Source organism: Stigmatopora argus, chromosome 3 (assembly GCF_051989625.1).
Source record: "Stigmatopora argus isolate UIUO_Sarg chromosome 3, RoL_Sarg_1.0, whole genome shotgun sequence".
Lineage (NCBI taxonomy): Eukaryota > Metazoa > Chordata > Actinopteri > Syngnathiformes > Syngnathidae > Stigmatopora > Stigmatopora argus.
In genome coordinates, this window is record NC_135389.1 from 17,961,963 (window position 1) to 17,975,235 (window position 13,273).

The window sequence follows — 13,273 nt, forward strand, 5'->3', positions numbered from 1 at the left end:
ACTATACTATGTCGTTTTTTTAAGAAAAAAAAGCCTTACCTTACATGGTCGTTTTTGAAGAAAAAAAAGCCTTACCATACATGGTCGTTTTTGGAGAAAAAAAGCCTTACTATACTATGTCGTTTTTTAAGAAAAAAAGCCTTACTATACTATGTCGTTTTTTTAAGAAAAAAAGCCTTACTATACTATGTCGTTTTTTAAGAAAAAAAGCCTTACTATACTATGTCGTTTTTTAAGAAAAAAGCCTTACTATATATACTGTCGTTTTTTAAGAAAAAAAGCTTTACTATACTGTGTCGTTTTTTAAGAAAAAAAGCCTTACTATACTATGTCGTTTTTTAAGAAAAAAAGCCTTACTATACTATGTCGTTTTTTAAGAAAAAAGCCTTACTATATATACTGTCGTTTTTTAAGAAAAAAAGCCTTACTATACTATGTCGTTTTTAAAGAAAAAAAGCCTTACTATACTATTTAGTTTTTAAGAAAAAAAGCCTTAGTATACTATGTCGTTTTTAAGAAAAAAAGCCTTACTATACTATGTCGTTTTTAAGAAAAAAAGCCTTACCTTACATGGTCGTTTAAAAAAAAAGCCTTACCATCCACGGTCGTTTTTGGAAGAAAAAAAAAGCCTTACTATACATGGTCGTTTTTGGAGAAAAAAGCCTTACTATACATGGTTGTTTTTGGAGAAAAAAAAGCCTTACTATACTATGTCGTTTTTTAAGAAAAAAAGCCTTATCTTACATGGTCGTTTTTGAAGAAAAAAAGCCTTACCATACATGGTCGTTTTTGGAGAAAAAAAGCCTTACTATACTATGTCGTTTTTTAAAGAAAAAAAAGCCTTACCTTACATGGTCGTTTTTGAAGAAAAAAAAGCCTTACCATACATGGTCGTTTTTGGAGAAAAAAAGCCTTACTATACTATGTCGTTTTTTAAAGAAAAAAAAGCCTTACCTTACATGGTCGTTTTTGAAGAAGAAAAAAAGCCTTACCATACATGGTCGTTTTTGGAAGAAGAAATAAGCCTTACTATACTATGTAGTTTTTTAAGAAAAAAGCCTTACTATACTATGTCGTTTTTTAGGAAAAAAGCCTTACTATACTATGTCGTTTTTTAAGAAAAAAAAGCCTTGCTAAATTATGTTGTTTTTTAAGAAAAAAAGCCTTACTATACTATGTTGTTTTTTAAAGAAAAAAAGCCTGACTATACTATGTCGTTTTTTAAGAAAAAAAGCCTTACTATACTATGTCGTTTTTTTAAAGAAAAAAGCCTTACTATACTATGTCGTTTTTTAAGAAAAAAGCCTTACTAAATATACTGTCGTTTTTTAAGAAAAAAAGCCTTACTATACTATGTCGTTTTTTAAGAAAAAAAGCCTTACTATACTATTTAGTTTTTAAGAAAAAAAGCCTTACTATACTATGTCGTTTTTTAAGAAAAAAAGCCTTACTATACTATGTCGTTTTTAAGAAAAAAAGCCTTACCTTACATGGTCGTTTAAAAAAAAAGCCTTACCATCCACGGTCGTTTTTGGAAGAAAAAAAAGCCTTACTATACATGGTCGTTTTTGGAGAAAAAAAAGCCTTACTATACTATGTCGTTTTTTAAGAAAAAAAAGCCTTACCTTACATGGTCGTTTTTGAAGAAAAAAAAGCCTTACTATACTATGTCGTTTTTTAAAGAAAAAAAGCCTTACCTTACATGGTCGTTTTTGAAGAAGAAAAAAAGCCTTACCATACATGGTCGTTTTAGGAAGAAGAAATAAGCCTTACTATACTATGTCGTTTTTTTAAAGAAAAAAAGCCTTACTATACTATGTCGTTTTTTAAGAAAGAAGCCTTACTATATATACTGTCGTTTTTTAAGAAAAAAAGCCTTACTATACTATGTCGTTTTTTAAGAAAAAAAGCCTTACTATACTATGTCGTTTTTTAAGAAGAAAAGCCTTACTATACTATGTTTTTTAAAAGAAAAAAAGCCTTACTATACTATGTCATTTTTTTAAGAAAAAAAGCCTTACTATACTATGTCGTTTTTTAAGAAAAAAGCCTTACTATATATACTGTCGTTTTTTAAGAAAAAAAGCCTTACTATACTGTGTCGTTTTTTAAGAAAAAAAAGCCTTACCTTACATGGTCGTTTTTGAAGAAAAAAAAGCCTTACCATACATGGTCGTTTTTGGAGAAAAAAAGCCTTACTATACTATGTCGTTTTTTAAGAAAAAAAAGCCTTACTATACATGGTCGTTTTTGGAAGAAAAAAAAGCCTTACTATACATGGTCGTTTTTGGAGAAAAAAAAAGCCTTACTATACATGGTCGTTTTTGGAGAAAAAAAGCCTTACTATACATGGTCGTTTTTGGAGAAAAAAAAGCCTTACTATACTATGTCGTTTTTTAAGAAAAAAAGCCTTATCTGACATGGTCGTTTTTGAAGAAAAAAAGCCTTACCATACATGGTCGTTTTTGGAGAAAAAAAGCCTTACTATACTATGTCGTTTTTTAAGAAAAAAGCCTTACTATATATACTGTCGTTTTTTAAGAAAAAAAGCCTTACTATACTATGTCGTTTTTTAAGAAAAAAAAGCCTTACCTTACATGGTCGTTTTTGAAGAAAAAAAAGCCTTACCATACATGGTCGTTTTTGGAGAAAAAAAGCCTTACTATACTATGTCGTTTTTTAAGAAAAAAAAGCCTTACTATACATGGTCGTTTTTGGAAGAAAAAAAAGCCTTACTATACATGGTCGTTTTTGGAGAAAAAAAAAGCCTTACTATACTATGTCGTTTTTTAAGAAAAAAAGCCTGACCTTACATGGTCGTTTTTGAAGAAAAAAAGCCTTACCATACATGGTCGTTTTTGGAGAAAAAAAGCCTTACTATACTATGTCGTTTTTTAAGAAAAAAAGCCTTACTATACATGGTCGTTTTTGAAGAAAAAAAAGCCTTACTATACATGGTCGTTTTTGGAAGAAAAAAAAAAGCCTTACTATACATGGTCGTTTTTCTGGGAAAAAAGCCTTACTATACATAGTCGTTTTAGAAAAAAAAGCTACTATGCATGGTCGTTTTTGGAGAAAAAAAGGTTTTGGAAAAAAAGCCTTACTATACTATGTCGTTTTTTAAGAAAAAAAGCCTTACTATACTATGTTGTTTTTTAAGAAAAAAAGGCTTACTATACTGTCATTTTTAAAGAAAACAAACCTTACTATACTATGTCGTTTTTTAAGAAAAAAAGCCTTACTATACTATGTCGTTTTTTAAGAAAAAAAGCCTTACTATACTATGTCGTTTTTTAAGAAAAAAAGCCTTACCATCCATGGTCGTTTTTGGAACACAAAAAGCCTTACCATCCATGGTCGTTTTTGAAGAAGAAAAAAAGCCTTACCATACATGGTCGTTTTTGGTAGAAGAAATAAGCCTTACTATACTATGTCGTTTTTTAAGAAAAAAGCCTTACTATACTATGTTGTTTTTTAAGAAAAAAAGCCTTACTATACTATGTTGTTTTTTTAAAGAAAAAAAGCCTGACTATACTATGTCGTTTTTTAAGAAAAAAAGCCTTACTATACTATGTCGTTTTTTAAGAAAAAAGCCTTACTATATATACTGTCGTTTTTTAAGAAAAAAGCCTTACTATATATACTGTCGTTTTTTAAGAAAAAAAGCCTTACTATACTATGTCGTTTTTTAAGAAAAAAAGCCTTACTATACTATGTCGTTTTTTAAGAAAAAAAAGCCTTACTATACTATGTTTTTTAAAAGAAAAAAAGCCTTACTATACTATGTCGTTTTTAAAGAAAAAAAGCCTTACTATACTATTTAGTTTTTAAGAAAAAAAGCCTTACTATACTATGTCGTTTTTTAAGAAAAAAAGCCTTACTATACTATGTCGTTTTTAAGAAAAAAAGCCTTACCATCCATGGTCGTTTTTGGAAGACAAAAAGCCTTACCATCCATGGTCGTTTTTGAAGAAGAAAAAAAGCCTTACCATACATGGTCGTTTTTGGTAGAAGAAATAAGCCTTACTATACTATGTCGTTTTTTAAGAAAAAAGCCTTACTATACTATGTTGTTTTTTAAGAAAAAAAGCCTTACTATACTATGTTGTTTTTTTAAAGAAAAAAAGCCTGACTATACTATGTCGTTTTTTAAGAAAAAAAGCCTTACTATACTATGTCGTTTTTTAAGAAAAAAGCCTTACTATATATACTGTCGTTTTTTAAGAAAAAAAGCCTTACTATACTATGTCGTTTTTTAAGAAAAAAAGCCTTACTATACTATGTCGTTTTTTAAGAAAAAAAAGCCTTACTATACTATGTTTTTTAAAAGAAAAAAAGCCTTACTATACTATGTCGTTTTTAAAGAAAAAAAGCCTTACTATACTATTTAGTTTTTAAGAAAAAAAGCCTTACTATACTATGTCGTTTTTTAAGAAAAAAGCCTTACTATACTATGTTGTTTTTTAAGAAAAAAAGCCTTACTATACTATGTTGTTTTTTTAAAGAAAAAAAGCCTGACTATACTATGTCGTTTTTTAAGAAAAAAAGCCTTACTATACTATGTCGTTTTTTAAGAAAAAAGCCTTACTATATATACTGTCGTTTTTTAAGAAAAAAAGCCTTACTATACTATGTCGTTTTTTAAGAAAAAAAGCCTTACTATACTATGTCGTTTTTTAAGAAAAAAAAGCCTTACTATACTATGTTTTTTAAAAGAAAAAAAGCCTTACTATACTATGTCGTTTTTAAAGAAAAAAAGCCTTACTATACTATTTAGTTTTTAAGAAAAAAAGCCTTACTATACTATGTCGTTTTTTAAGAAAAAAAGCCTTACTATACTATGTCGTTTTTAAGAAAAAAAGCCTTACCATCCATGGTCGTTTTTGGAAGACAAAAAGCCTTACCATCCATGGTCGTTTTTGAAGAAGAAAAAAAGCCTTACCATACATGGTCGTTTTTGGTAGAAGAAATAAGCCTTACTATACTATGTCGTTTTTTAAGAAAAAAGCCTTACTATACTATGTTGTTTTTTAAGAAAAAAAGCCTTACTATACTATGTTGTTTTTTTAAAGAAAAAAAGCCTGACTATACTATGTCGTTTTTTAAGAAAAAAAGCCTTACTATACTATGTCGTTTTTTAAGAAAAAAGCCTTACTATATATACTGTCGTTTTTTAAGAAAAAAAGCCTTACTATACTATGTCGTTTTTTAAGAAAAAAAGCCTTACTATACTATGTCGTTTTTTAAGAAAAAAAAGCCTTACTATACTATGTTTTTTAAAAGAAAAAAAGCCTTACTATACTATGTCGTTTTTAAAGAAAAAAAGCCTTACTATACTATTTAGTTTTTAAGAAAAAAAGCCTTACTATACTATGTCGTTTTTTAAGAAAAAAAGCCTTACTATACTATGTCGTTTTTAAGAAAAAAAGCCTTACCTTACATGGTCGTTTAAAAAAAAAGCCTTACCATCCACGGTCGTTTTTGGAAGAAAAAAAAGCCTTACTATACATGGTCGTTTTTGGAGAAAAAAAAAAGCCTTACTATACTATGTCGTTTTTTAAGAAAAAAAAGCCTTACCTTACATGGTCGTTTTTGAAGAAAAAAAGCCTTACCATACATGGTCGTTTTTGGAGAAAAAAAGCCTTACTATACTATGTCGTTTTTTAAGAAAAAAAGCCTTACTATACTATGTCGTTTTTTAAGAAAAAAAGCCTTACTATACTATGTCGTTTTTTAAGAAAAAAAGCCTTACCATGCATGGTCGTTTTTGAAAGGAAAAAAAACCCTTACCATACATGGTCGTTTTTTGGGGGGGAAAGCCTTACTATACATGGTCGTTTTTGGAATAAAAGGCCTACTATACTTGGTCTTTTTGGGGGGGGGAAAGCCTTACTATACATGGTCATTTTTAGATTTAAAAAAAAAACCTTACTATACATGGTCATTTTTGAAAAGAAAAAAAGCTTTACTTTATGTCTCTTGCTGATCCCACTGCTTCTCATATGTTAAGTGAGCAAACACAACAACTTAGACAGGCCGGGGTTTGAACCCGAAACACCAGATGCATGAGGCTGATGCACTAACCACTGGACCACAAGGCCACTTTCCTTATAAATGTCTCTAAGAGATCCCACTGCTTCTCACATGCCTAGTGAGCAAACATAATAGCTACCAGCACCAGGTATTGCCAGGCTGGGATTTGAACCCAAGACACCAGAGCTGTGAGGCTGATGCACTAACCACTCATCCACTAGAACACCTTTACAATTTATTTTCTCTTGGAGATCCCACTGTTTTTCACATGCTAAGTGAGCAAACATACAAACTTGCAGGACCTGGTTTTTCACAGGCTGGGATTCAAACCAAGGATACCAGAAGCATGAGGCTGATGCACTAACCACTCAACCACAGGGCAACCTTTACAGTTAATTGTCTCCTGGAGATCCCACTGCTTCTCACATGCTAAGTGAGCAAACACAAGAACTTGGAGGACCTGGTATTTCACAGGTTGGGATTTGAACCAAAGACACCAGAAGCATGAGGCTGATGCACTAACCACTCACCTACAGGGCCAACTTTACAGTTCATGTCTCTTGGAGAACCCACTGTTTCTCACATGCCAATTGAGCAAACATAAGTAATTACAGCATCTGGTATTGCCAGGATGGGATGTGAACCCAGGACACCAAAACTGTGAGGCTGATGCACTAACCACTCACCCACAGAGCTACCTTTACACTTCATGTCTCTTGAAGATCCCACTGCTTCTCACATGCTAAGTGCGCAAACAAGAATTTTACAGGATACAGTTTTCACAGGCTGGGATTTGAACCAAGGACACCAGAAGCATGAGGCTGACACACTAAACACTCAACCACAGGGCCTCCTTTACAGTTAGTTTCTCTTGGAGATCCCACTGTTTCTCACATGCCAATTGAGCAAACATAAGAGCTTACAGCACCTGGTATTGCCAGTGCTGGGATTTGAACCCAGTTCACCAGAACTGTGAGGTTGACACATTAACCACTCATGCACAGGGCCACTTTTACAGTCTATTTCTCTTGGAGATCCTACTGTTTTGCAAATGCCAATTGAGCAAACAAATACTTACAGGACCTGGTATTACCAGGCCAGGATTTGAACCCAGGGCACCAGAGTTGCGAAGCCAATACACTAACCACTTGTCCACAGGGCCTGCTTAGCTTCTAAGACCAGACGTATCAGGTGTTTTCAAACGTTACACAAAACAACTTGAAACATTTCTACATAAGCTGTGAAAATTTGAGCACATTCCAACAAAAATTGCCAAAATTATTGGCCTACAAAATGGGGTCAAACATTTTGGAACACCTTGCATTAATAATAAAGGAGAAAATTGATCGTTCGTGGTGGCCCCTGAAAAGTCATTAGCGGACAAACCTCGAACAGTTTCCACAGTCCAGGACCCCCGAGTAGGATTTTTCGTCGTTGTCGAAGAAGTACTGCGTCTGCTCCGTAATGCAGCTTTCTTTAAACATTGCGTCGGAAATCTCGTCATCAGGTGGCTCCACTGAATGCGGGTTGGAAAAGGTGAAGTCAATTGTCTCCATTTTTCCACAATGCAAAATATGTTCAACATAACCGTGATCACATTTTTGATGTCAACTCAACAAGCTAGAAAGGATTATTTGGAATAGTTTGTTCCAACACCTGAAGACATGGAGAAAAAAAAGGGAATTAATATTGCAATGCAATATTAGGTCCTCACCTGCCTGTAGAAGATTGGGGAAAAGTAAGCCATATAAGAGGTGCTGTAGAATGGACCTAAACAAGAGAAAATATTATTTTATTTTTTTTAAAAGAGTTAGGATTTACACACAAATATATCTCATGGATATCCATTCCAGAAAAAAAATCTAAAATTATCTGTCTTAGACGAAATTACATTGCAGATATCTGAAATAACAAAAAATGTCTTTTTGATAATAACACATGACCTGATCATTTCCCAAATGAGAAATGGCATCTCCAAAATGTGATTATTTTTTTCCATTTAGTATTTTGTCATGCTTAGCTGCATTTTAAGAGTCTCTATTTACTATTTATTTTAATCTTATACTATTTTTTATGCACTCATGTATTCCTTAAAGACTTTCTGCATAGTTTTTAGCACTTTGGCTGCCATTCACGGCTTTGGACGTCCAATTACAAATAATAATAAATAAACTAATTGAACCTCACATCATCACCAAGTTAATTCTGATTATTTCCTGCTACCGATTGTGTACAACGCATGCAAAATTTGTCCCTCTGCTACAATCTTACATATTTACATATGTTCATTAACATGAATATGAATATGTTCATTAATATGTGCTGTCACTTCATAAATCAAACTTCAACTCCAACTTACCAGGCGGCTGTTGAGGCCCACCAGCTAACACTGAGAACATCTGCTATCGTCGGCTAGAGAAGAAAGCAAAAAAAAAAAATGGACGTTAGCGCCTCCAGTCTTTCCCTGGGATGAGGAACCAACTGCAAAGTGCGAGGAACCAACCACGTAAACGGAGCGAGGCCCCGCCGCAGCCTTGCTGTCTTTCTCCGGGTCACAAACCGACTGGTAATCGTAAGTCTTGTTGAAGGAGTACAGAGACGTGTTGACGAGGTTGATCATCAACACGGGGTCCACCTCGCCAAAGAACTGACCTATCTGGACATAGAAAAGTGACAGTTAAGAACGCGTTTGGGGATTTGCGTAGATCAGATGCTTATTTAACCTGTTGTTCTCCATTTTACTATTGTTACTTTACTGTATCTTTGCTATGGTTTCTAATCAAATTAAAATGTGTCCTCGTAAAAATCAGACTTGGAATCCAGAGCGGCTTATATATATTGTTTTTTTCCTTCTTCATTGTGCATTGTATGGCTGGTACGACTTATATTTTAGAACAAAATTTACTTTAAGTAAATACTACTTTTTTGCTATTTTTGAGCCCATACATCTAAACCGTTGTAATTTTTCACCTAAATTAAGAGAAAATAATTCCAAATATTTTTTTAAACTATTTCTTTTCTGAAATTAATAACATTTCTGCAAATACTCCAAAATAACTTGAAAAGATCACTTTTATTAATTATTTATCTGTTCGTTTATTTGTTTGTTGTTCTTATTTGTGCACTTACCTACTTATTTATGTTGTTGACTACTTATGTGACTACTTATTTATTGATTATTTATTTACTATTCATTGTGATTATTTCTTTGTTTGTTTGTTCTTGTTATTTGTGAAGCTTTAAATTTCATAATACTTGTAAAATGACAATAAAAGCATTCAATTCAATTTAATTTCTATTAGATTTACACAGAAAACTAGGGAAATTAACTTTAGGGGTGTTTTTGCAGTGGAGAAACTTCTTCACAGCAGGCAACTGTCAACACATCACTGGTGCATGTAATTCTGTTGCGATGTTTTGCAACAACGGCCATGGTTAAATCCTTTTTTTCTACTTCTTAACATCGACAAAAATCTGAAGCGGCCTGGCGAGCAATGGGGTGTTCCATTCATTTTCTACAGGCAAGCGCCAATATTTTCGAGCCAGCGGCCCTTGTTTGTTTGCTCTATTTATAAAAGTTCCAGGAACAACTGATGAAGGCCCGAACCGAGAAATTTAAAGCAGATGGGCTGCAGCAGCGCGTTGCCATCCGCTCCACCACTGTTGAATGTCACGATTGGAGTTAAAAGAAAATTGTCATAGGTGGCCAAGAAGCCAATTTTCAACCGCACCGCATGGGAATGAAGACATAAATTGTTCCATCAACCAAGCTAATTTAAATGATAAATCACATTGACTGTGCTAAAAGACTCGATGAAAAGGGAATGATGGCTGCCAGCCCTTCCACATCAAATAGATTGGACGGCTATCACTGTTAATAATTTCATCTGGTAACTGGTTATAAAAACACCTGAAAACAGCTTGGTATTAGTTCTACTCTGGAAAGTACTACATGTTGAAGAACAGGTTTGTAAAACTCTCTATTAAAACGTGAAGTAGGTAAAAGTTAAAATTAATTAATAATAAATAAAAATAATAAAATATAAATTAATCATTGATTATTTTTTTTGTAAATATTAAACTTTTTAAAATATTTTTGACTTAAAACAAACTAAACATTAGATGTTTTTATAATATAAAAAGATTTTAAAAAGATGGAGAAAGAGTAAATATGATCAATAGAACTATATAATCTTCAGTTTAGCATGAAACGAAGTTGACACGATTTATTTTCCAGGCCGCGCAAAGTGATGTGGCGGGTCAGATCTGGCCCCCGACCCCCCACTTTGACACCAGTTTTTTCAACTGACTGGCAAGCAAGATTCTTCAGACCAGTACACGTGCTAACATTGGACCATAGAGACCTAAATCAGGCCGCATTGAGTATTTCAGTGCGAGAGGCTCCGGTCCACTCGGGACTGACTTCAATAAAGCATCCCCAACTGACAGAAGGTGAACTTTGATCATCCTCCTTCATCTCATGTTGTACTTTAGATGAAGCGCATCCCTCCAGGAACTTTGAAAGGAGTTCAGCGCAAGCAAATATAACATCTTTGTAACCTAGCCACGAGTCCTTTGCCTGACCTTGGAGGAGATTGATGCATTCCCGCGAGATGTAATAGTTAACTTATAACGTTTCTGATTTCACCTTTCCCGGCAACGGGTTAATATTTTATCCCTCCTTATACATGGTCGTTTTTCAAAGAAAAAAAAGCCTTACTATACTTGGTTGTTTTTGAAAGAAAAAAAGCCTTACCATACATGGTCGTTTTTGGAAAAAAAAACTTACTATACTTGGTTGTTTTTGAAAAAAAAAAGCCTTACTGTATATGGTCGTTTTTTGAAGAAAAAAAAGCCTTACTATACATAGTCGTTTTAGAAAAAAAAAGCTACTATGCATGGTCGTTTTTGAAAAAAAAAAGCCTTACTATACATGGTCGTTTTTGGAGAAAAAAAGCCATACTATACATGGTCGTTTTGGAGAAAAAAAAAGCCATACTATACATGGTCGTTTTTGGGAAGAAAAAAGTTACTATACATGGTCGTTTTTTGGAGAAAAAGCCTTACTATACATGGTTGTTTTTGGAAAAAAAACCTTACAATACTTGGTTGTTTTTGAAGAAAAAAAATCCTTACTATACATGGTTATTTATTTTTTTAAGCCTTACTATACATGGTCGTTTTTAGGAAAAAAAGCCTTACCGTTTTTGGAAAAAAAGCCTTACTATACAAAAACTCCACACAGGAAGAAATTTTACTTTTAAATCGACATAAAATAATGAATATAAGGGTATCAAAAATGCTAAAAAAAATGGTTATCGTGTTAGTATTAGCTAAACAAATGTTTGATGTGTCATTTGTGTTGATTGGCAAGTCATTTTTAAGTCAATGTCACACATGACATAAAACGATATTGACGTTATTTGAATTAGTAACTCACCAAATTAATGTAATCGTCCTGATTCGAGAGGAGCAAAAAGCCGCCATCGTCCAGGATGACACAGTCTACATGCTGCAAAAGGGAGGAACACAGTTTACATTCAGTCACTAAAGGACAATGTGTGGATTATTTATGGAGGCATTGTACCTTGTCATTCTTCAAACAGCCACAAATCTCATCTTTGCACTGAAATACAAAGAAAAGTGAATTTAGCGTCCCTGCTAAAATGTGTGAAAATGAATCATGCATGCGCAAGACAGTGTAAAAAATGACTTACATTCTCTTTTAGAGTGGCATTCATGAAACTGTTCATCCAAAATGTGATGTTGAGTTTTACTCCCACGACTACAAACCAGGAAAAAAAAATCTGGATTACATTCCTGTACAGTTCAGAGATTTTAGGTATAAATCTTGATTTATTTCTTAGTGGAGTTTGAGTATTCTCTGAAACCAGAGCTCTTAACTACCCTTTTTTTTTTTTATTTTTGCTTTGTATCCCAATTTTCAGGACAATATTTGCCAATATTAGAAAATTTGCCGTGATTCAATTTGACTAAAGGCCTTTTGATTGATTTAATATTATCTGTACAAGTTTGACAAAACCAGTTAAAGCAAAAAAAACCACACCAAAACATGTTTTGACAATTTCTTTAGCTTTGAGAAAATTCCAATGAAATTATTAACTCTTTGGCACCCATCTATGGCCAGAGACGTCCAAACTATTTCTGATTGGGAGTGAATGAACCAAATAAGTTACAGAGGATAAATATAAGCATTTGAATAATTTTATATTACACTGTAAAGGGAAATAGTATTTTTACTATCATTTAGTTGCTTGTAGACTTTATACTGTTATAGTGTTACATTTGATAATTTATCATCAATTCATTGAATTAGACTTCTATCCTTGTCAATAATAAGCAATTTTTAAAAAGCATATCTGAAAGATGAAGATGCCAATCGATGTTTTACAATCCGTCAATTGCCGCGTAACTAATTGACTTTTCAAATGGATCGTTTGTGGACTTCATGTCTTTTTTTCCGAACTGTGGATCCTTGCAACTAACCTGCCGGCTTAAGTGTGACTTCGTCGACAATGAGCTCCACAACTTTGCTGACGAGGATGCCGGAATCAGAGGGGATCTCTCGGCCTTCTGTCGACACTGCGTGGAAGACACGCCAGGAAACGCTGAATGTAACGGGCCAACGTTTAGCCCGAAAGCCGGCGGGCATGAGCATTCGCGAGTGCCCCTAAAATGGAAATAATCGCATCGGGGAACGCTTGTAATTCACGTTGAGCCCGTTAATCCGTATGACTGCATTACGATCATTGTTCGCCTCCCCGTACGTCTGGCGGGGAGATTAGCCGGATAAACGAGATGGGAAGCTCACGGTCTAATGGGAAAAACAAACGGGATGCTACGGGGAAATGTGAACGTCATCGACTTCACGCCAAGCGACCACCACACGCATCATGCGCTCTGCCTGTGCGTCATCGGCGAAGAGACCGAGGATAAGAGGCGGGACATCATGGGCGTACGAGCTTCGCCAAGACGGGTTGTGACGACTTTTAATGGTGCGAAGACAAAGCATCGATTAGAAGTCGGTTACGAGCGCACGAACGTGTTCGGGTCTTACTTGTAAAATGTGGTGCGGTGAAGATGTACACGTCGTTGTCCAGGGAGCGCTTGTAGAAACTGGATTCGTACGTTTCGGGGTTCTCCGTCCAGTCTTCTCCCGCACTAGGAAGATAGGAAAATGTGGTTTATTTGCTAGTTAGATTGTGTTTTGCTTTACAAA

The 13,273-nt window shown here is 34.0% G+C and overlaps 1 protein-coding gene and 1 long non-coding RNA gene across 3 annotated transcripts in view; one reads left to right on the forward strand and one right to left on the reverse strand.

Moving 5' to 3' along the window:
* Window positions 1-8,761, forward strand: part of LOC144071901 (uncharacterized) — a 69,222-nt gene extending 60,461 nt beyond the window's left edge. Inside the window, exon 5 of the long non-coding RNA XR_013299771.1 lies at window positions 8,396-8,761. This is a non-coding gene — a long non-coding RNA (uncharacterized LOC144071901). The remainder of the gene's footprint in view (window positions 1-8,395) is intronic.
* Window positions 1-13,273, reverse strand: part of LOC144071893 (voltage-dependent calcium channel subunit alpha-2/delta-1) — a 69,001-nt gene that overhangs the window by 6,710 nt on the left and 49,018 nt on the right. For both annotated transcript variants that reach the window (XM_077597388.1, XM_077597389.1), the window contains 9 exons: window positions 13,112-13,215; window positions 12,541-12,636; window positions 11,751-11,818; window positions 11,621-11,659; window positions 11,474-11,545; window positions 8,537-8,689; window positions 8,393-8,445; window positions 7,748-7,803; window positions 7,420-7,549 (listed from right to left, as the gene is read on the reverse strand). In XM_077597388.1, coding sequence (XP_077453514.1) covers window positions 7,420-7,549; window positions 7,748-7,803; window positions 8,393-8,445; window positions 8,537-8,689; window positions 11,474-11,545; window positions 11,621-11,659; window positions 11,751-11,818; window positions 12,541-12,636; window positions 13,112-13,215 — 771 coding nt within the window. The remainder of the gene's footprint in view (window positions 1-7,419; window positions 7,550-7,747; window positions 7,804-8,392; window positions 8,446-8,536; window positions 8,690-11,473; window positions 11,546-11,620; window positions 11,660-11,750; window positions 11,819-12,540; window positions 12,637-13,111; window positions 13,216-13,273) is intronic.